Source organism: Abramis brama, assembly GCF_963993115.1.
Source record: "Abramis brama genome assembly, chromosome: 23".
NCBI classification, from domain to species: Eukaryota; Metazoa; Chordata; class Actinopteri; order Cypriniformes; family Leuciscidae; genus Abramis; species Abramis brama.
In genome coordinates this window covers 12,535,257-12,558,277 of record NC_139985.1, presented here as the reverse complement: position 1 = coordinate 12,558,277, position 23,021 = coordinate 12,535,257, and the positions used below count along the sequence as shown (strand labels likewise).

General features: G+C 36.0%; 2 protein-coding genes across 2 annotated transcripts; one reads left to right on the top strand and one right to left on the bottom strand.

The window, feature by feature from the left end:
* Positions 1-197: 197 nt before the first annotated feature.
* Positions 198-10,853, top strand: LOC311074592 (acidic mammalian chitinase-like; the record flags this gene model as incomplete). Its single annotated transcript, XM_084101297.1, has 21 exons — positions 198-678; positions 761-790; positions 944-1,148; positions 1,273-1,329; positions 1,470-1,635; positions 1,735-1,859; positions 1,945-2,068; positions 2,157-2,339; positions 2,920-3,036; positions 3,124-3,250; positions 3,336-3,530; positions 8,088-8,114; positions 8,242-8,446; positions 8,586-8,642; positions 8,735-8,900; positions 8,993-9,117; positions 9,250-9,373; positions 9,474-9,656; positions 9,756-9,872; positions 9,963-10,095; positions 10,600-10,853. Exons 1-21 carry the CDS (start codon positions 654-656, stop codon positions 10,851-10,853), a joined length of 2,745 nt encoding a protein of 914 aa, XP_083957423.1. The 5' UTR covers positions 198-653.
* A 6,011-nt stretch (positions 10,854-16,864) lies between these two features.
* On the bottom strand, positions 16,865-19,425 carry LOC311074089 (acidic mammalian chitinase-like; the record flags this gene model as incomplete). Its single annotated transcript, XM_084100384.1, has 9 exons — positions 16,865-17,386; positions 17,471-17,603; positions 17,694-17,810; positions 17,941-18,123; positions 18,224-18,347; positions 18,480-18,604; positions 18,697-18,862; positions 18,965-19,021; positions 19,235-19,425. 9 exons carry the CDS (start codon positions 19,423-19,425, stop codon positions 17,130-17,132), a joined length of 1,353 nt encoding a protein of 450 aa, XP_083956510.1. The 3' UTR covers positions 16,865-17,129.
* Between the last annotated feature and the right edge of the window lie 3,596 nt (positions 19,426-23,021).

Below are 23,021 nucleotides of genomic sequence, written 5' to 3'. Positions count from 1 at the left end.
TTTTTAGCGATTGGCGATAGTGCACACATGCATACACGGTAGACTATACCATGTTTATGAAACAGGGTCATATTAATCATACATAAAGCACAATGCCATGAAATATGAATAAAAACTTATATCACCATGCACAGATTTCTGTGTAAGCCAACATGCACACATGAGCATGCTTTTTTTCTAATAATAATGTTCTGCCTATTCAACAAAATTGATCACATCTTTACATTCACATGTTTATGTAATGTGACTGTAATTGAGGGATTACATTTTATGATACTAATTCTGTCTATTAGCCAATAACAACCTCAAAGATAAAACCACCTTACCGTAACGTGCTATATTACTCATTATTAATTTTATTGCCCAATTGTGGTGAAGTTAGCACTTATCACCTGTACTTTGGAACTATTAATAATGTATAAGTATACATGATCATGAACAGATTTTCACCAAACTGCTCATTCTCAGTGCAGCTGACACAGGTAAAGAGACCAGCTTGTCTCATTCTTTTCTTTATAAATAATATTTATACACACACACTACTTTTCATGACTATGGCAAAACTTGGCATGCTGGTGAAATTGCTAATGCAATTTCATTTATTATTTTTACAGCTCTGTTTCTGAAGAATACTGGTTTGGATCAAGACCAAAATGGCCAAATTAACTCTTTTAGCAGGTATGTTCCATAGTAAAGATATGTATTTACTGTAAGTATGTTAGTTTATTTTTTATGTGTAATCGTGTTGTCTTTTGCATAGGACTGGGCATCTTGCTTACAGTGCAGATTGGTAAGAACCTTCAATAATTTATTTTTGTAAAATATATAACCAGTAAAATTATAACCATAATATGGATCTATAATAATATTCCTGGATGATGAGTATAGACAAAATATGACAAAATAAGCTGTGAGCTGTTAATAATATCATCATTTCTGATAGTGGCCTCTACAAAGCTGGTGTGCTACATGACCAACTGGTCCCAGTACAGACCTGGCAATGGGAAGTTCTTGCCAGACAACATTGATCCGTTCCTCTGCACTCATGTGGTCTATGCTCTGGCAAGCATCAGCAACAGAAATGAAATCACGACCGTCGAATGGAATGATGAGGTGCTGTACAAGTCACTGAATGACCTGAAAAAAGTGTAAGCAATATACACAATGCATTAAAAAACATATTTGCACAAATGAATTCATGATCTATTTTTGAGACTGCTATTGAACAGTTGAACTGATCGATTTCATATTGTTTGAATTTGTTTCTAATAGAAATCCTGCATTGAAGACCTTGCTGTCTGTTGGAGGATTGGTCAATGGCGTCAGTCCGTAAGTGGGACACAATATTTCTGTGACATAACATGACACTATAATATAAAGTAAAAATATAAAAATGTATATAAATCCCCAGCTGCCAACCCAAAACATTAAACAAGAAATACTTAAACATGTCTCTTTTTGCACTTAAGATACATTAGAGTGGTGTCCACACCAGATACCCGCGAGGCTTTCATCCGTTCTGCATTGTTGTTCCTGCGTCGCCATGAATTTGACGGTATTGACATTGACTGGCAGTACCCTGGTCACAATGGCAGCCCACCAGACGACAAGCAGAGGTTTACTGCACTCCTCAAGGTCAGAAGACTAGAATGTCAATATGATGCACTTTCATTTCCATTGATAAAGCAAATGACTTTAAGTCTGACCATGTTCCTGTTGTGTGAAAATTCTCAGGAACTGAGAGACGCTATTGAAAAGGAGGCCATAGACACGAAGAAAACTCCTCTGTTGCTCTCATGCAAAGTGTCCGGCATCAAGTCCACTATTAATAAAGCTTATGAGGTTGCTGAAATTTCAGGGTATGTTTGGTAGTTTCATCAAGCTACAATAATGTGTATCCATGAAAGTTTTTTTTTTACTTTCTCCTTCTTTCTATCATTATAGTTTGATGGACTTTTTGACCATCATGTCTTATGACTACCATGGCCACTGGGATTCCTTGACAGGGCACAACAGTCCCCTTTTCCGCAGCTCCATTGACAGTGCAAACGTCATTGACCACAATATCGTAAGCTCAAAACCCATAAATTCAAAATCCATCAATCCGTCATATGTAATCTGAGATCTCTTAGCACAGCCCTTTCTCTCTTACTTAGAACTCCTCTGTGGCTTCATGGCTCAGCAGTGGAGCCCACGCTGACAGGCTGCTTCTTGGCTTCCCCACATATGGACGCACATTCTTGCTTTCCACCTCACAAACAGGTCTCGGAGCCCCAGCCAAAGGCCCCGCTGATGCCGGACCCTACACACGTGAAGAAGGCTTCTGGTCCTATTATGAGGTTTCAACACGCTACTTTTAACTTTGATTTAAAACAAGTGTTCTCGACTGGGTTTACTTCAGAAAACATCAAGTGGCACTTAAATCATGACCAATTTGTGAACTAAATATGTTGTATATTATTTTGCATACAAATAATATATTCTATCAAAGTCAAATGGTTAAATTAGCGACTCTTGCTGCAGGTTGCATTGATATGCCAGTAGGTGGCGACAAGTGACCATTCTAAATAGTTTTTATAGAAGAGTCATTGAATCATTCATTCAGTTTGTTTAAAAACACTCATTAACTTTGGAACAAAACAAGTGATTGTATTTATGAGTAAGTCATTGAATCATTCTCTCAACCAATTCGTTCAAAAACTTTGTTACTCAGCGACTGTGCTGTTGTTTTTTAAACTAATTTCACTGATGTTGCAGAAATAGAAAAAGTAACTGCTGTTTAGTTTCTAAATGTGTCTTGAATTGTAAATATTTTATGCTCTCGGTAGTTGGTCATTTACCACTCAAAACACACAGTGATAGGCCTAATCTATGTAAACTTTGAAAGAGAAAAATGAATGAGTGTTGTTTGGTTCACAGATTTGCCCCATGGAATCAAGTGTCACTATTGAATGGATTGATGAGCAGATGGTGCCCTATGCAGTTCAAGGAAAGGCCTGGGTCGGATTTGACAACCATGAAAGCTTTACTGCTAAGGTAAATCAACTACTGTTTTCCAGAATTTAAGGCAGAGAAATGTTTGCCAAACTTCTGATAAACTTTCCTTAATATTTGCTTTAACAGGTACAGTACCTTAACTCCTTAAACTTGGCCGGAGCTTCAGTGTGGACCTTGGATTTGGACGATTTTTCTGGCCGTTTCTGCTACAACGGAGCTTACCCTCTTGTCAACCATTTGCGCAACTCACTAGGTAAAAACTTTAGACTATAAAGACCATTACATTTATTCTGTCTTCTGTTATATGTTTTAATGTGATGTTGAATGTCTTTTCTAAGGTTTCCCACCCAAGCCCACCACTACACCACGTCCCACCACGACCGCTGACCCCAGCGCCTCTTTCTGTGTTGGTAAACCAGATGGCCTGTACCCCAACCCTGCTGACGAGACCACATACTTCCACTGTTTCCGTGGAAACACATACCTGCAGAAATGCCAGCCCGGTCTGGTCTTTGTTGACAACTGTAAATGTTGTGATTGGCCTTGAGCTCAAGTTCAGATCTGCTCTTCCTGTTCAATAAAGCTGTCCAGGAGGTTCCTATTGTTGTGATGTACATCTTCTTCCAACTATCCAATGCTCATGATTTGGGGGGAAAAAATGCATAGCCATACGGAGTCATATTTTTCCTCAAATTTAACAAGTCATAATGTCCTGTTCAATACAGTCCAGTTTCCTCTTGTTTTTGTGCAGCAAAATAACGTCATCTTTCATCTTTCTTTCAATAAAATATTTATAGCAATCTGACTTGTTAAGTCTTCCTTAAACTGATCATCTGAAAGTCAAATAGTGACAGACCTTATGAATGAATAGCTTTATGAAAGTGTGAAGTTTCACAAATATGGAGTTTTATAGACAGGACAGGAAGGACAGAAGTGTCATAATTCATATTATGTGCACCATCCATCAAGCACATCTTCAACCAGTTTTTGACCATTTAAGTTTCTCCACTAATAATCATAATCGATGAGAATAGGTCATTATCAATTTGTGTATTGCATTGCATACAGTATACATAATGTATACAGGAATATAATGTACAGGGGTGCAAACAGCACGCTTTTCGGCGCCTCCCGCTTTTTTCACGTCAGTTTGGGTGACTTGTATGGAAGTAAAATAATGTCAAATGTTTTTGAAATAAAAAGCCTGTTGAATTGCACTACTTGAAAAAAAATAGGCATTGCATTAACCATGCTTGCATTTTAATGCATTGTATTTTTAGGGCGTGCATTTTTATGGGCTGAAATTCAACATGGTTGTATATTTAAGCTGTGAATATTTCAATTAAAAACATTTCAAACACATTTTCATTATTAAAAATTCAATAATCCATATTCACCTTTTATATTTCACTTCCAAAATATTCAAACTGTTTTAAAATACAACCTATAATATTCAACAGGCAATTTTCGGTCCATTTTATTTCGCTTTGCAAATTCGCTTCCACAAATTCAGTGGTTCAAATTCGACAGTAAATTCAACATTGACGTCGAGGAACTGCAGGAAAAGCAATAGATTGCCGAGCATACTCTCCATCTGCTGTTAGTCAACCTCACCAGTAGGTGGTGCAAAAGCGCATTTGTTGTTCAACGTCGATTAGCTCCAGCTGCAACAACACTCTCTCTCTTTCGCTCGCCATTGTCGGAAATCAAAAAGCGGAACCGGCGCACGGAACCAAAACAAACTAGCAAAGAGATTTGCGAACCACATATATATTATGTTTAACATCCAAATGTAGATGGTCTGTCGGCGCACAGAGCCACGCAGTCGCAGACAGCACGTGCACGTGCACCTTTTCTTTCTTATCTATTTGTGTTTGAACAGACATGTGCACGAAAAAATAAGCCAGTGTCCGTCTCAACGAGTTTCCCCGTAAACGCAGTCAAAATAAAACGGATGCGTGTCATTACCGGTATTAGATACGTGCATTCGTCTTAAAGGGACAGCACCCAATATACCTGCAGCTGTTTGTGTGACCAAAGTTAATCAAACAACAAAAGAGAAAGAGAAAAATCACGTTTTGTCAAAAGATAAACTGTATTAATACTTAATACAGTTAATTTACCTGAAAAACATAAAGCACTGCTTTATTTCTCGTGTATTTGTGTTTTATTGTATTTATATTTGTATTTTGTTTATTAGTTTCTATGCAGATGCACTAGGCCTACCCTACACAATTACCCCAATCATCCTAGAATTATTAATTCTTTACAAAAATAGCTATTCAAATCATCAGGTGAAATTGTTTTCAGGAAGTAGCAGTAAAGCAAGAAGAAGAAGTGCAAGATAGTTTTTCTAAATTTCATTTGACTCTATGTGCCTATAGGGGTGGGTTGGGAATGGTGGCAATGTAGTATCTGGATATTTGCCGTGGGACGAGGGCTTCGATTACCTCTCTCTTTTTTGACCATACATGTGTTTGCACCCCTGAATGTACAGTAATGTACAGTGCCCTCTGACATAATTCTGCTCACCAACGTAACTTGAAGAGTATAGTTATACAATTACAAATGCCTGCCAGGTCATGAAGACTGTTCTGATAATGTTACACAAGCATAAGGACAGCTGAGCTAATAAACCTGCAGATATATGACACTTGATTTGGCCCAAGATTAGATATCTTTATAACACTATCTGAAATGCTCATGCAGTTAAGTTGTCTTTGATCATTATTTCAGTGGCAAAATATATTGTTTAATAAAGATTATTCATTTCATTCATGCATTTAAAGCTATCAATGCATTTAGGCTAATTTGCAATGTTAGTGAAATAATTGTGTGATTAATCATCATGGTAATACTTTACAATAAGGGTGATGCATTAACTAACGTAAACTAATAATGAGCCATATATTTGCACTGCATTAATTAACCTTTGTTAATGTTAGTTATTAAACATTTTTCCTGTTCATGTTAGTTCACAGTGCATTAATAATGTTAACAGATACTTTTAATCTTAAAAAATGTAGTAGTAAATGTTGAGATTAACATAAAAAAATTCTGTAGAAGTATTGATCATTCTTAGTTCATGTTAATTCATGTTAATTCATGTTCATATTAACTCATGTAGTTAACTTGTGTTAACAAATGAAACCTTTTGTAAAGTGTTACCATAATCATATATTTATTTTAAACTTACACTATGCTGTTCAAAAGTTTGAGGTCAGTATATGTCTTTTAAAGTCACTTATGCTCACCAAAAGAGAATTTATTTATTAAAAAATACACAAACGGTAATATTGTGAAATAATTTCTATTGTAATATAATTGAAAATGTAATTTATTTTTGTGATGGCAAAGGTTTCAGCAGCCATTACTCCAGTCTTCTATCACATGATCCTTCAACAATATTGAAATATTGAAAATGCTCCTTAATGTTTTTGTGGAAACTGATAATTATTATTATTATTTTTTTTTGGATTATCTAATGATTTAAATTGTTTAAAAATGTTTTTAACTTTTGATCAATTTAATGCATCCTTGCAATATAAAAGTCTTAATTTCTTTTAAAAATTCTTATTAACCCTACATTTTGAACTGAATAAGATTTCAAAGTTTGAAATCAGTCATAATTTGTTCTTGTCCCATATTTTTGATCTTCCATAATGTTTTTTCTAAATGTTCTTTCATCTTTTCACACTGATTACTGTACATCACATGGCAATGTACCAGTGATAAGATATATCATATAAGCAGTCAACACTGATTTTCTCTTTCAACATCTCCACAGCAGCTCGTATTATAAACCTTTTACTATGTATTGATATGGTATATTTATATTTTTAATTTTATATTATTCTACACCGTTAATGCACAAAAATTAGGACAAATCTGACACTGCCAAAGTTTAATGATAAGCACAATTCATGTCTGTTGTTTGGTTTTGGTTTCCAAAACAAAAGGGGAATACCAATTATTATACCAAATTTGGAGCGATAAGCTTGAAAGCACCACAACCGTTTATTATGGGGTTCTGATAGCACCACAGTCTTACATAAGAAATTATCATTTTAAAGATAAATTTCTTATATAAGCCTCTGTTAATACTGACCCCATAAAAGTTTGATTTGCAAACCGCACGGAAACCTTTAATTTAGATACCAAATATTTATACCTATTTGAAATCACTGCTAAAGTAGCAGTTTTGCACTGTAAAAAATTTCTAACCCTCCCAAATCAAAAATTTCAAGTGACCGATAACATCTAAATTTTTCAATTGGCCCAAGTGAAATTCTTGTTGCAATAGTCTGTTAACATTGGCTCAATGAGAAATAATACGTCAGACTAATTGAAAAATTTAGATGTTATCGGTCACTTGAAATTTTTGACTTGGGGATGTAATTTTTTTTTACAGTGTGATCTGTTAGGATAATAATAGAAATAATTGATGTATTATCTACTAAATATATTGTCTCTATAAATGTAAATGTATTGTTATTTCCCTTTTAATTTATTATACATTGACATTTCCTCTTGTACATTTTGCATAATGACTCAGCAGAATTTTCTTTAATATGTAGAAGTTAATATCTTCTGCTAAATCCACAGTAGTTTAACAGACATACCTACTCGTTGCATTAATTTTATTGCATCAGTCCCATTTTTTCATCTTATCTATGATTTTAGCTTCACACAAATTGTGCTGAAAAGGCCAAAGGTATTTCAGTTACATATTTTATTTCAGTCCATAGTTTACAAGCGATACCATATCTTAGACCATCCTGATAAATCATCCTATATGGCCTATAGACAACAGCCAATTGCTATAAAAACCCAGGGGTCCTGAAGTTTTTCCTCAGATTTTTCTAGCTTGAGGTACTCCAGGTATGTCAGAATGTCATACAGCTTAATGTCTTTATTTCTGCTATTAGTTTAAATGTAATTATTAAAACTATTCTTTGTTACCTACAGAAAAATCGGACATAAAAATGGGGAAGCTTACACTTGTAGCAGGTAATATGTCAAAATTCATTGTATGAGTTTTATTCGTTATTTTATATTTGTCATTTACACAATATCATTGCATATTCTAGGTTTGGGCTTGGTGTTCTGCCATGTTGGTGAGTCATTGAGTATCTATTGCATTATGTAATCAAATTGATCTTCTAAATCGATTTTAATGAACTATTAATCACTTATATACGTAAATGTAAACGTAAATGAGCTTCTTTGTGTATCCATAACCAGCCTTCTCCATGGAAATGGGCTGCTACTTCACCAACTGGTCCCAGTACAGACCTGGAATTGGAAAGTATACACCTGCAAATGTCGACCCTTTCCTTTGTACACACCTTTTCTATGCTTTCGCAATGATCAACCATGCCAACGAGCTTATCACATATGAGTGGAACGATGAGACTCTCTACAAAGCCTTCAATGAACTCAAGAACAGGTATGTATTAGTTGAAATATCACTTTTAACACTTTTCAGAAGCTGAAATTTTACAATCATTTACAATCATCATAAAAAAAATAAAAATAAAAAGATCTAAATATTATTAAATTCTGAAATATCTCCATTATCCTCACAGAAATCCTACTCTTAAGACTCTCTTGGCTGTTGGTGGATGGAACTTTGGTTCATCACAGTAAGTATTCTGTAAAAATGATGAAGTTTTGCTTTATCTTGTCAAATTGGTCGAATAAAATGCAAAAACATTATTCCTTAAATTCATCTTAGGTTCTCCATCATGGTGTCCAATGCAGCAAACCGTCAGAAATTCATCCAGTCTTCTATCAAATTCCTGAGGACTTATGGGTTTGATGGTTTGGACTTGGACTGGGAATACCCTGGATCAAGAGGAAGTCCGCCTGAAGACAAACAAAGATTCACACTGCTGTGCAAGGTGTGTAATCCAGTATCTTTTTTTTTGCAAATTTTGCTTTTCATTTTCCTAACTTAAGCTCTTTTCATTTTTATTTATCTTTCTCTTTACAGGAACTTGTTGAGGCCTATGAGGCCGAGGGCAAAGCTACTGGCAGACCTCGACTGATGCTGTCTGCTGCTGTTCCAGCTGGTAAAGGCACAATTGATGCTGGATTTGAGATTGCTGAGGTTACCAAGTAAGTATGATGACACCCAATCATCCATCCAATTTCAAAACCGCTTGTCCTATGTAGGGTCACGGGCCATCGAATCAGCATTGCATGAGATGTTTTAGACCCCTCCTGATTTGTGTGATAATTTTTTTCCAGATACCTGGACTTCGTCAATGTGATGACTTACGACTTCCATGGAACCTGGGAAAGATTCACAGGACACAACAGCCCCCTGTACCAAGGCTCAAAGGATGAGGGAGACCTGGTCTACTTCAATACCGTAAGAACTGATTTACTGTGTCACAAAAAATGTGAAAACAAATAGGCGTAATGCATTTTTTTTCCTCCATTTTAACATGATAACTCTACTCCTCTTTCAGGATTACGCTATGCGCTATTGGAGGGACAACGGTACCCCTGTGGAGAAACTCAGAATGGGTTTCGCAACATACGGCCGCACATTCCGTCTGACATCTACAGATACTGAGGTTGGAGCCCCAGCTAGTGGACCTGCTTCAGCTGGATCCTACACTCGCGAGGCTGGATTCTGGTCTTACTATGAGGTGGGAGATTTGGAAATGGATATATTCATTCATATTCAAGTGTCTTTTGAACAATCTCAACATCTAATTCTGTCAATTAATATGTCAATGTCTTTATAGATCTGTGGCTTCATAGAGGGAACACCAATCCAGTGGATTGAGGATCAGAAGGTGCCCTATGCCACAAAGAACAGCGAGTGGGTTGGATTTGACACCAAGGAGAGTTTCGAAACTAAGGTACTTTTGAGTTTTTACTGGAGTTGGATTTCGTTGTAACCGTTTGCCAGCAACTGACAAACAACTCACTTTTTTCCTCTTATTTTATAGGTCCGTTATCTAAAAGACAAGAAATTTGGTGGAGCCTTCGTGTGGGCGCTTGATCTGGATGACTTTGCTGGACAGTTCTGTAATCAGGGGAACCATCCTCTCATGGGCCATCTGCGCAATCTTCTGGATATTGGTAGGAATTTTCACAATTTGTCCTTACAAAACATGAAATTGGGGAGGAAAAATCTGTTGAAACTGACATTAATAAGCATTGCGTGTCAAGAGGTGATATTCTTTTATTACCATAGCCAAATCGTTCTGAATACAAACGTTCACCCCAAGCTGTTCAGGCAGTCTGTGGTAAAATGCAAAATGGCAGACAAGTATTACGACTGACCTTGGTAAAAATTGACAAAATTGTACTCTTTAGTTATCACGTGAGTCAAGGAATCTTTTTGATTCCTTGAATTTTCCAAAATTTTGGAAAATTATTAGCATTTAGCTTTTAGCCAGAAGGGGGTGGCGCCACCAAACTTGGCATTCTCAGACAAAGAGGGCAATGACACCTACCAAGTTGTATTAGAAGTATCCCTTCAGAAGGGTTAAAATGTATAAGAAAATCAAACTTTGATCTATATGTGACGCAAGATATGTCCCTATAGCTCATGCTAACATAGCTTTATTTTATCTTTTTAAGAAATGCCTACTCCGCCTCCAACCACCACCCTTGAACCTGGAAAAACAACCACAAAAACCACCACAACAACCACCACCACCACTCATGCTCCAGGACCAGGATTCTGTAACGGGAAGCCAGATGGACTCTATCCTCACCCTGAAGATTCCAACAAATATTATAACTGTGCTGGAGGCAATACTTACACAGATAACTGTGGCCCAGGCACCGTGTTTGATGACAGCTGTAAATGCTGTGCCTGGCCTAAACACTAAGGGATCACTAATGTGAAAAAACATCTACGCACAGTGAAACAGGACACTGCAAAACTGCTTGAGCACATGAATGAATCCAAACTAAACATGACTGCTATTTCATATAAAGGAAATTAGTGTAGACTGAGCATAATTTCTTGTGCTTTATCTTTCCATTTGACTGTATTTTATAATGCTTGTTTTGTTTTTATTGCCTCTTTTTGAATAACTAAATCTGTTAATATGACTAGCATGAGTAACAATGCACTTTAAACTGGAAAAAAATAAACCTCATGAATAAACAACATGCAACCATCAAAAGAGATTCTGGGTACATTTGATTACATCGTCTTGCATTCAAAACAGAATACATGATGCGGGATCAATACAAAGCACATTATTCAATCAGTGTTCCATGACATGCCAGATGTTTAATCATCACTTTCATTATGTAATGGACAAACTTATGCGTTTTGTCAACAATCAAGACAGAATATCTGCAATTTGGGGCAAGAAAAAGTCAGTTAATTATTCATTTTCCATTTGAAATTCTACACTGACACATATAAGATGATTACAATTACAAATCTTGGTTTATTTATGACACTTAACATGCTATAAGTTTGCCTTTCTGTTATAAATAGTAATAAATTATTTATAACATACTGACAGGTATTTTTGGGAAAGTTTTGGTAATGTTTGCAGTTGGTGTGCTTGATTATAGAGTATGTGAAGCTGCCACAGAAGTATGTTCATGCTTTGAAGTTAATTAAACAAGTGAAATCACAAACTAAAAATGGAACCACAAAAGATATCGCTCATTCATTGATTCCACAGTGAGAAGTGAACTTGAGTCATACTGCATAAATAGTGGGTCTACTATTCCCTCAGGTCCAGCTACTTGCCCTATGTTTCAAATGCTGCGTAAACACAGAACCTGATTTCACCAAGAGCAACATGTTCCTGGATCAACATCCTTGTTGATCCTGGAACAACATTCCAAAAATTTGAAGGACAAGTTTACAGTTTATGTCAAGTTTAGGCTTACAACCCGGGTTCGGTGCTTCTACATCAGTGTTATTCTCCTATCATTTCCCTATGATTTTAGGAATAAGTTATGGGTATAAGGTTAGGTTTAGGGGCAGGGATAGGGTTGGGATTGAATTTTTTTAGACAGGCATGTTTTTCCAGGATCAACACAATATGTTGACCCAGGAATGCATCCAACTTGGCAAAACAAGAATGTGCCGGACAATTTAGTTTGTCTATGTTCTTAAGTTTTAATATGTCACATACTGCTCTGACACACAAGTTGAGTTGATCAATACGTGAATCCATTGACCAGGCTACACATGACATGAGTGACGTGTTGTGGTCTCATTGGCACAAATTAATTTAGAAGAGATTAGATCAGATTAGATAGAACTGTATTGATCCCAGACTGATACCACTCTTGTATGTCACAGACTTCCAAAGCTTTGTTTGGTCACATGCTTTTTCTGCTCTGCAGTGATTTGTTAGATATAGTACAGAAAACAAGTCTGCACATTGTGTTAAAAGGTTCAAGTAATTAACAGTTTTTCGGCACACTTTGATGAAAGCCTCAAATGCTTCAGAAAGCCTTGTTTTCCCATCACTAGTCAGAACCAAAACAAAGGAGACAAGCGAGAGCCCTCAGAAATGCAATGTGAAAAATACAAGACTTCGCAATGAGTGACTGAATAAACATGGCTTATGTCAGAGTTAACAAGGGTATTGAAACACAGGTGGAAGTGATCAAACAATAATGAGCCCAGGCAATGGGTTATGGGAAGTGTAGTTCATGATGGGAAAGCCAAGACGACAGGAGGAGTGCCCTCAAGTGGAAATAAAGGGCACTCCAGCTGGTGGATGTAACTTGGTTACATGTAATATTGGTTGAGCAAAGTTTTTTTTTTTTTTTTTTTACTTGAAATACTAAATTGAAGCAAACTTTAGCAGGGGAGAAGAACAGTTGTTCTGTTTCTGTTTCGTGCCTTGGGTTTCCTAGGGAGTATCCTTGGGTTTCCTTGTTAGGCTGTTTTGGACTTGAGCAAATGAAAGTCTGTGGTAATATTACTTAAAGAGACTTTCACATATTATTTCAATGGACCCTTTTTACAGACAGTTATTAACATAGTAAATCTAGGAAAGTTTTTTTTATATTTTTGTTTTTTGTGTGTGTTATCCAGATTAATCTAAAAGATTAATGGTCTGGCATGGACTAATGAAAATCGCCCAGCTTGAGGGGCAGCACCAAGCATGCATTTGAAAATCTCACTGCACGCAATTGGATAACACTACGACCAATGACAACAAGCACCATATGCTTAGCTACCAGAGGAGCTAACTGGTAGATTAGACTCTTGCCTTATACGGTCGGCAAAACAGCAAAAACGTCCTTCTTGCAAAGGAACGATTCGAGCACCGTCTTCTGTTCCTGTTTTAGATAAAAAGCCAAGTCTAACTCGTTCATTGTAGCGGCCAAAGCTGTTTCAAACAACTGGTGTTCATCCATAGCCATCTTGCAATGTTTACTAATAACTTCGACATCACAGCGCTGTCTTCATCTGCTTAGCTCGCCTCTGGCCCGCCTATATCAGATAACCCGATGTGATTGGTGCAGCTCGGATACAAGGGCATATTTAATGAGCATCATTACTCGACGCCAGAGTAACTCGCTGAGCAAATTCAACTTGTGCTCTCGCGAGAACTCTGGATTACCAGGGAAGTGTTATATTACTTTGCCATTAAATTTCAGAAAACTACTGCTGTGTGGGTGTTTCTATCAAAACAACGGCTGAGGGAGTGAAAGCAAATTTGGCATCTTTCTCTTCTCTGACCACAGTATCAATCGCTCAATATTTTTTCTTAATTTGGAAAAGTCTTAGAAACACTATTTGGATTTTTTTTTTTTTTTTTTTTTTTGCTATTGGAGCAAATGGGAATTCAAAAACATATGTGTGATAAACCCCGGAAATGTGAAAAAGGTCCATTACCATCAGCCATACTTCAAACATGAAAAAAAGTTGCTAGTTCACTGAACAACTCTACAACACAGACAAACAGAACTTCAAAATAAAAGCAACATGAAAAGGAACAAAATAAAAACTAAAATTCAACAAACCCAAAATGATGTGCTTCATATCATAAAAAAGTCATAAACCTAGTTTTCTAAATAGGCTGATTATAGCTGAGCCTTATACGTGTAAAGTAATAAGCTCTCTAGTCAGATTAAATTTATTGCCTTTTACATCTCCCGTTCCTGTCCTATTCATGTGGATACATGATATTTATCTGGTATCCAAGACTCTTGATAATGTACGTTGATAATCTGCTGCTTTTATTGACCATACATTCTGCACTTCCCTGAATCCCTGGTATCATATTACCCTAACTGTTGTTAATTTATATTGAACCCTTTAAATGTCATCACTGAACATGGAAATGAAATGCAGCATTTCACCTTCCAGTATATTTCCATCATAAGGTGATGATCTAATCAGGCTTAATCTAAAGCAGAAAATGGATGTTATGAATTGAGGTGCTTAGCTAATTAGACTTAGTCTAAAATATGAATGAACTGACTCATGCTTGTAATCCACAGCAAAGTAATTTAATTAGAATAAATTAATCATCAAAAGCACAGAGCTAAATTATTATTTTGCCATTTTTGTAATGTTTAATTCAATTGAATTCATGTATATTTGTAATAGCGCTTTTCGCAATACATATTGTTTCAAAGCAGCTTAACAGAAAATGCATGTTTCAGTGTTACAGCCAGGATTAGTTATCAGTTATCAGTTATTCTGTTATCAGTCAGAGATGAGGGTGTCAAAGTAATGTCCATATGACAGTAATATACAGCTAAGATAATATAAGTTATGTGGTTAGTAAACCATGTATTAAGTTAAGCAGACACAATGAACATGTTAGGGAATTATTACAGTTTTGATCGTAATCATTTCAACAATATTTGACAGTTTTATAATAATAATACATTTTATTTATATAGCACTTTTAAAGCTATTTACTGTGGTTTACAAAAGGTAAAAATACATGAAGAGATTTATAAAATACATCTGGCAGACATAATACAACAAATACAAAATACTACAAAAAACAAAGGATCCAAAACACACAAAAAAAGACTTCACAACGTAATAAAAGCATGTCTGCACAAAACGTTTTTAAATGAGACTTAAAGACAGACACAGATTGCACATATCTATATCCATTGGCAGTCTATTCCAAAATATTGGAGCCTTCACTGCAAAAGTTCTGTCACCTTTTGTTCTGGATCTTGGAACAGCAACATGACTAGAAGATCTCTGAGACATCTAACTGTTTCCAGAGGTGGACAACAAAGTACATTTACTTGAGTACTGTACTTAAGTACACTTTTTGAGTATCTATAATTTACTTGAGTATTATTTTTTCTGGAAACTTTTTACTTTAACTTTACTACATTTGAAAGACAAATATCATACTTTTTACTCCACTACATTTTTGTCAAGGTCCTTGAGTAGAAGTAGTAACAGCAGTCATTGGATGATTTTGGTTGCAGGCGTTGCATTTTGGTTGGAAATGAAAGTCGGGTTGACGTCAACATCCAGACCTTGGATTTTGGTTGGAATTGAAAGTCGGTTTGACGGCAGAACCCAACGTCAGAATGATGTCAGAACCCGACATCGGGTTGACGTCAACATTTGGCAGATTGACAACCGATTTTGGTTGGAAATGAAAGTCGGGTTGATGTCAGAACCCGACTGATGTTGGTTTCTGACGTCAACCCGATTTTCATTTTCAACCACAATACAACATCTGTCCAACGTTGGAGATTAACATTAACCTGATGTTGGATTCTGACATCAACCTAATTTTTGGGTCTTCTAAATGTGAATTTTGTCATTGTTTTGAAGCACGCTAACTTATAGATAACAATAAGGGTAACTTCAGTCTCACTACTGGAAATATATATATATAAAACTGAATGGCTTGTAATTTTCTTCATATATATGCTAAGCACTCTTGGAGGACATCTAAGCTTGTCAGATCATTGAATTGCAGTGATAAACATAACTGTAAATCATCTGCAAAGCAGTGAAAATATATATGATGTTTCCAGATTATGGATCCAAGAGGTAACATATTAATTAAAGACAAAATTGGTCCCAACAGGGAGCCTTGCGGAACACCACATTAGAATGGGAGGGTAAATCAACTCCAACTGACACTACAAATGTTCTGTTTAACCAATAAGAATAAAACCAGTCCAATGCCCTCTCTGAAACACCCACCCATCTATGTAATGTATAATTTAAGATTGAATGACCAACTGTATCAAAAGCTGCAGTCAAATCTAACTACGGTATATTAAAACAGAGCACTATCTAGCATCCTCTACCATCAGTAATTCATTAGTTACTCTTAAAAGGGTAGTTTCTTTACTGAAGCCTGAATGAAATTTCTCACAAATATTGATTTCAATCATTACCTCCAAGAGTTTCTTCTACAACTTTTTCTACTAATTTTGAAATAAAAGGTCATTTTGATATTGGTATATAGTTATAAGCAACTGCAGGATCTAATGAGGGCTTCTTCAGAAGTGGTTGAACTGTCACATGCTGGAACACATCCAGACACAAGAGAGCTCTTCACTATAGACAATGGAACTAGACCTAAAGTCTCAATAACTTCCTCAAACAGTCTTATAGGAACCACATCTGTGTGAACTGGAACGCTTCAGCTGTTGAACAAACTCATAAAGATCCTGCTCTGATATAGGTGAAAAAGAATCCAAACAACACCTCCCTAAATCCTGACTGAATCAATGATGATGAATTGTTTGTTTGTTTGTTTGTTTGTTTGTTTGTTTGTTTTATTGATTTTTTTTACCTGCCATGCATCCAGTGGCCTATGTAGTCTATATTTTTTATTTGCTGTTTTGCTTTGATAAATGTTTAATTTTGCGTGTTGTTTTTTATATGAGTGAGATTGTGGAACAGTGTTACATCAGTCACAAAGAAAAAAAAAAGCAATTTCCATAGAGTTCTCCTCAAATGACAAGTCAGTTTATTCATTTGTTCTAAGCAAGGACAAAATGAACAATAACCAGATTTAGAAATGTGTCATTTAAAAAGAGGTACTTAAACTTACAAACTACACCCAGATGGAATGAAGATGTAATCCATCCATTACATGAAAACAGTTGATGTTTATTGTCATTTGTGTGCATCCTGTTTCACAATTTGCAGATGTTTTTCAGAAGGTTCTACATTAGCGATGCTTGGGCCAAACACAGCATTTACAGCTGTCATCAAACACGGTGCCTGGGCCACAGTTATCTATGTAAGTATTGCCTCCAGCACAGTTATAATATTTGTTGGAATCTTCAGGGTGAGGATAAAGTCCATCTGGCTTCCCGTTACAGAATCCTGGTCCTGGAGCATGAGTGGTGGTGGTGGTAGTTGTGGTGGTTTTTGTGGTTGTTTGTCCAGGTTTGGGGGTGGTGGTTGAAGGCATAGGAGGCAGTTCTGGAAAAAGCATATTAATTAAGCATTAGTTTTTATTGTTTTCTTTTCTTCAAATACAACCAGTCTTGCCAATTATTTATTTACCGATATCCAGAAGATTGCGCAGATGGCCCATGAGAGGATGGTTCCCCTGATTACAGAACTGTCCAGCAAAGTCATCCAGATCAAGCGCCCACACGAAGGCTCCACCAAATTTCTTGTCTTTTAGATAACGGACCTATAAAATAAGAGGAAAAAAGTGAGTTGTTTGTCAGTTGCTGGCAAACGGTTACAACGAAATCCAACTCCAGTAAAAACTCAAAAGTACCTTAGTTTCGAAACTCTCCTTGGTGTCAAATCCAACCCACTCGCTGTTCTTTGTGGCATAGGGCACCTTCTGATCCTCAATCCACTGGATTGGTGTTCCCTCTAGGAAGCCACAGATCTATAAAGACATTGGCATATTAATTGACAGTATTAGATGTTGAGATTGTTTAAAAGACACTTATGAATATGAATGAATATATTCCATTTGTTTTCCATTTTGGCCAAAATGGCTTTTCCAAATCTCCCACCTCATAGTAAGACCAGAATCCAGCCTCGCGAGTGTAGGATCCAGCTGAAGCAGGTCCACTAGCTGGGGCTCCAACCTCAGTATCTGTAGATGTCAGACGGAATGTGCGGCCGTATGTTGCGAAACCCATTCTGAGTTTCTCCACAGGGGTACCGTTGTCCCTCCAATAGCGCATAGCGTAATCCTGAAAGAGGAGTAGAGTTATCATGTTAAAATGGAGGAAAAAAAATGCATTACGCCTATTTGTTTTCACATTTTTTGTGACACAGTAAATCAGTTCTTACGGTATTGAAGTAGACCAGGTCTCCCTCATCCTTTGAGCCTTGGTACAGGGGGCTGTTGTGTCCTGTGAATCTTTCCCAGGTTCCATGGAAGTCGTAAGTCATCACATTGACGAAGTCCAGGTATCTGGAAAAAAATTATCACACAAATCAGGAGGGGTCTAAAACATCTCATGCAATGCTGATTCGATGGCCCGTGACCCTACATAGGACAAGCGGTTTTGAAATTGGATGGATGATTGGGTGTCATCATACTTACTTGGTAACCTCAGCAATCTCAAATCCAGCATCAATTGTGCCTTTACCAGCTGGAACAGCAGCAGACAGCATCAGTCGAGGTCTGCCAGTAGCTTTGCCCTCGGCCTCATAGGCCTCAACAAGTTCCTGTAAAGAGAAAGATAAATAAAAATGAAAAGAGCTTAAGTTAGGAAAATGAAAAGCAAAATTTGCTAAAAAAAAGATACTGGATTACACACCTTGCACAGCAGTGTGAATCTTTGTTTGTCTTCAGGCGGACTTCCTCTTGATCCAGGGTATTCCCAGTCCAAGTCCAAACCATCAAACCCATAAGTCCTCAGGAATTTGATAGAAGACTGAATGAACGTCTGACGGTTTGCTGCATTGGACACCATGATGGAGAACCTAAGATGAATTTTAAAATGCATTTCAGTTTAACTATTTAACAGCTGCTCAAATGTGATAATAACATGACAAAAAAAGCCCAAAACAAAACAGAATACTTACTGTGATGAACCAAAGTTCCATCCACCAACAGCCAAGAGAGTCTTAAGAGTAGGATTTCTGTGAGGATAATGGGCTACTTTAGGATTATATATATAGATTTTTTTTTTTTTTTTTTTTTTTTTTTTTTTTTTTTTTTCAGTGTTTCTGCAGTGTTCATTTCTTACTTTTTTGGTATTTGTTTTGTAAAATAACTCACAAAAAAACATTGTAAATTATTCAAGAATTTCAGCATCTGAAAGTGTTACAAGTGATATTTCAACTAATACATACCTGTTCTTGAGTTCATTGAAGGCTTTGTAGAGAGTCTCATCGTTCCACTCATATGTGATAAGCTCGTTGGCATGGTTGATCATTGCGAAAGCATAGAAAAGGTGTGTACAAAGGAAAGGGTCGACATTTGCAGGTGTATACTTTCCAATTCCAGGTCTGTACTGGGACCAGTTGGTGAAGTAGCAGCCCATTTCCATGGAGAAGCCTGGTTATGGATACACAAAGAAGCTCTTAGACATTTACACACTCAAATGCATTTGCGATATAACCTCTCTTCTCAACATTGCAATCAAATATAGATATTTCATTAAAATGTAGAGATAAATATGAAAATGTGATTTAATAAACACTCAATGACTCACCAACATGGCAGAGCACCAAGCCCAAACCTATAGAATATGCAATAATATCAGGTAAATGACAAATATAAAATAATTAATTGTACTTTAAATTCCACTTTGCAGTGTATGTATATAATTTCTTACCTGCTATAAGTGTAAGCTTCCCCATTTTATTGCCAATTTTCTATAAGAAACCAAGATCAGTTTAATTAATTACAATAAACTAATAGCAGAAATAAACCTGAAGTTGAATTCTCAATAAAGAAATTCCGTGATGGTTACATACCTTGGGTACCTCAAGAAAATGGAAAATGTGAGGACGGGCATCAAAACCCTTAGGTTTTTATAGGAGTTGGGTGTTGTCTATGTCATCCTAATATGGGATGCTTTATTAGGATGGTGTAAGATATGGTTGGCTATCTCCTGTAAACTATGGACTTAAATGAGAATAACACGTGGAAATAAAAAAAAAACCTTTGTCCTATTTAGCACAATTTATGTGAAGCTTCATAGATAAGATGAATAATTAGAACTGCTGTGGTAAAATGTGCATGAATGCTAATATGTCTGCTATTTTAATATGGATTTAGCCATTTAATTTTAACACATTTGAATCTAGTAGAATGTTCAGCTGAAGCCAGATTTGTAGAAATTATAGTATTGTGTATTTTCATGCCATTGACTGACATATATAAGAACACTATTGATGTCTATAATATTTTGCCAAGAACTCTACTTTTCCTCTGGTTCTAAAATCTAAATATAACCACAATTAGCGTTTGTCTACCGGCTTCTATCTTGTTTTGATTCCCTACTGCATGATGCAACTATGAGGTCAGAATTCTCCTCTTTTGTGTTGCTTTCTTCTCATGTCAAACTGTCAGCATCAACGCACGATTCAGGATTCAGTGTCATTTATCTTACAGACCTGGATTTGGTTGCACAAAGAATGTCTTTTATTCCTGATGAAAAATGAAGGCTGATAACAATAACAAGTGCGGTGCAGGAAGAACTACTGAAAAATCATGATCTAACCTTACATACAAAATCTTTTCATTGGCAAAATATTGGTGTCCGGGTTTTTAAACGCTTACCTTTGTGCTATAAATTAATAGTGTTCACAAACGGCTTGGAGTGGAGCCTTTGAAATGCAATCAGTATTCAGTATGTCATGATTTAACAAGCGGATTCTTCCAGCTTCCCTCTTCAGTGTCCTTATTTTATATAACACTTTAATAATAATCTGGGTTAGCTCAGAGCGCAAACTGAGTCTCAGGAGCAAGGAGAAGCTAACTCAGTGGAAAATTTGAATAAATATCTCCATTTACAGTCAGTTTTTTCTTCTAGGTCAACTGCTATTTATTCTTGCTGAAAAACTTTGTCAATAGGCTATATTTCAATATAAATGACAAAAATGTAATGATTTATTTATTTGTGTCAATAGTCCTCCATATTGGCATCATCTCATCTCTGTTCGCGTGCTTGCGGAAAGTATGTTTCAGGCCTTAAAGTTGACATGAAACGGAAGTTGAGATAGTCTTTTCTTCCCTATTATGGCATATCCAAGTGAAAAACTGCTTCTCAAACAAGAAAAAAGTAGGGCGGGGCTTGATTTTGTCCATTGGGAATTGATTGGATGGTTGTGGTTTGCTATTGCTGTGATGTCATGTGAGTGACAGGATGTCCCGCCCTCACGCCAGTAAACAGTCATCAGAAGAGATGTTGCTGCAAGAGGGAGGGAAAGTTATTTTGATTTAAGTTTATAAGGGCATGTGAATTCAAAAAAATAATAATGATGATGTGCAAGGATAAATCATGTATAATATATGCTGCATTATTTCATATAAAAAATAAGAACGGTCAATCTTGATTTGATGGTGACTTTAATATTAGGTTTGTATGAAAATACCAAACATTTTACATGAGTACTGTAGCCTGTAATAGGCCTATAAATCATGGTGGATATGACACTAATAAATAATACAACATGTAAATAATATAATACAAAAAAAATAACTTGCTGCATGCATACATTTTTCTTAACAGGGTTGTTAAAATTTATGGACCCTGGGACAAAACAGGAGGCATGGAACAAATCTGAATCTGAAAGTATAATTTGAACCAACAACATGTGTGACCATTGCTGGATAATCACTGTTTGAGAAGACAGTACTTGTTATATTAAAATGCACAATTGCCATGAATGAAATAAATATTTATATGTCAATATATCTGCTTCAGAATGAAATATAAGTCAAAATAAAGAGGGAGGTATGATGAAATCAGAACATAAAGACTAAACTAAATCAATATCAAACAATCAAAACATATATGGTAGCAACATTTTATTAGTTATTATTTTATTAATATTAGCATTAGTACTTTTATATTGTCCCAGCTAACAGGAAACGTTCTCAGAACTTTGAATAGCAAGGATGTCTCAAAGTTATGAACAAACATTCTTCTAGTAATGTTAATAAAATATTTGTTCAAAGTTATGTCTTTAATAATGTTCTCTAAACATTAGCACAACAACGTTATTACATCGTTTTCATCCAACATTTCAGAGAACATTCAAAAGTAACTTTAATATTTGCAAAATGATCAGTTGGAATGTTCTCTTAATGTTCGCATAACCAAGAAAAAAATGTTTTTAAAACTTTTCAAAATAACTGGACATTTTCAACATCCGGAGAACATTCAGAAATAGCATTTCATAACTTAATATGAACGCAAAACGCTCTTAGAACATATTTCCTTGCTGGGATGTCAAGGCGTGCTAGCTCAAGTGATTTTGTTCTTAATTTTATTGCTGTGCTCATTTCATCACAGCATTGGGACCTGTATGACCCTTGTCCCTGTCTGGACCCTTGTCTTTGTCTACACCCGCCACTGAGTACGTGCTATCATAAATATTAGCAAGAAGTTGCTGATAGATATCTAGCCTCATATTGCTCTTATATGATCTTACGGAAGCAATGTGTCAGTTCATCCTACGGCTGTTGAGGATAATGTGATAAATCTTTGTATATCCACATGGCAAATTTCCACTGGCCTGAAACATATCATGTTTGTGATGACACATTATGTGACTTAAGCAACAATACTGCAGTTTAGTTACACTAGTTTCTAGTTTCAGTAAATGAAATAATGGTACAGAGCTTGAGGTGAAATTGAAAATAGGTCACTTAGGATCTGTTTTTTAAGATAAGGTACAGTAACAAGTATCTGACAAGATAAGATATACCATATTTATGGGGTTTGTGTTTGAATGTGAAGAGCTTTAATTATTGGCACACTTTTATTTAGGCTACACTGTAAAAAATTTGCTGTAGTTATGCAGCTATTTGCCAGTAACTTACTGTAGATTTAAATTGATGTTATTTACTGGCAACAGTTTGTTCAAAGTTAAATGAACATTAAACATTAACAAGTCTTTGTCTTTA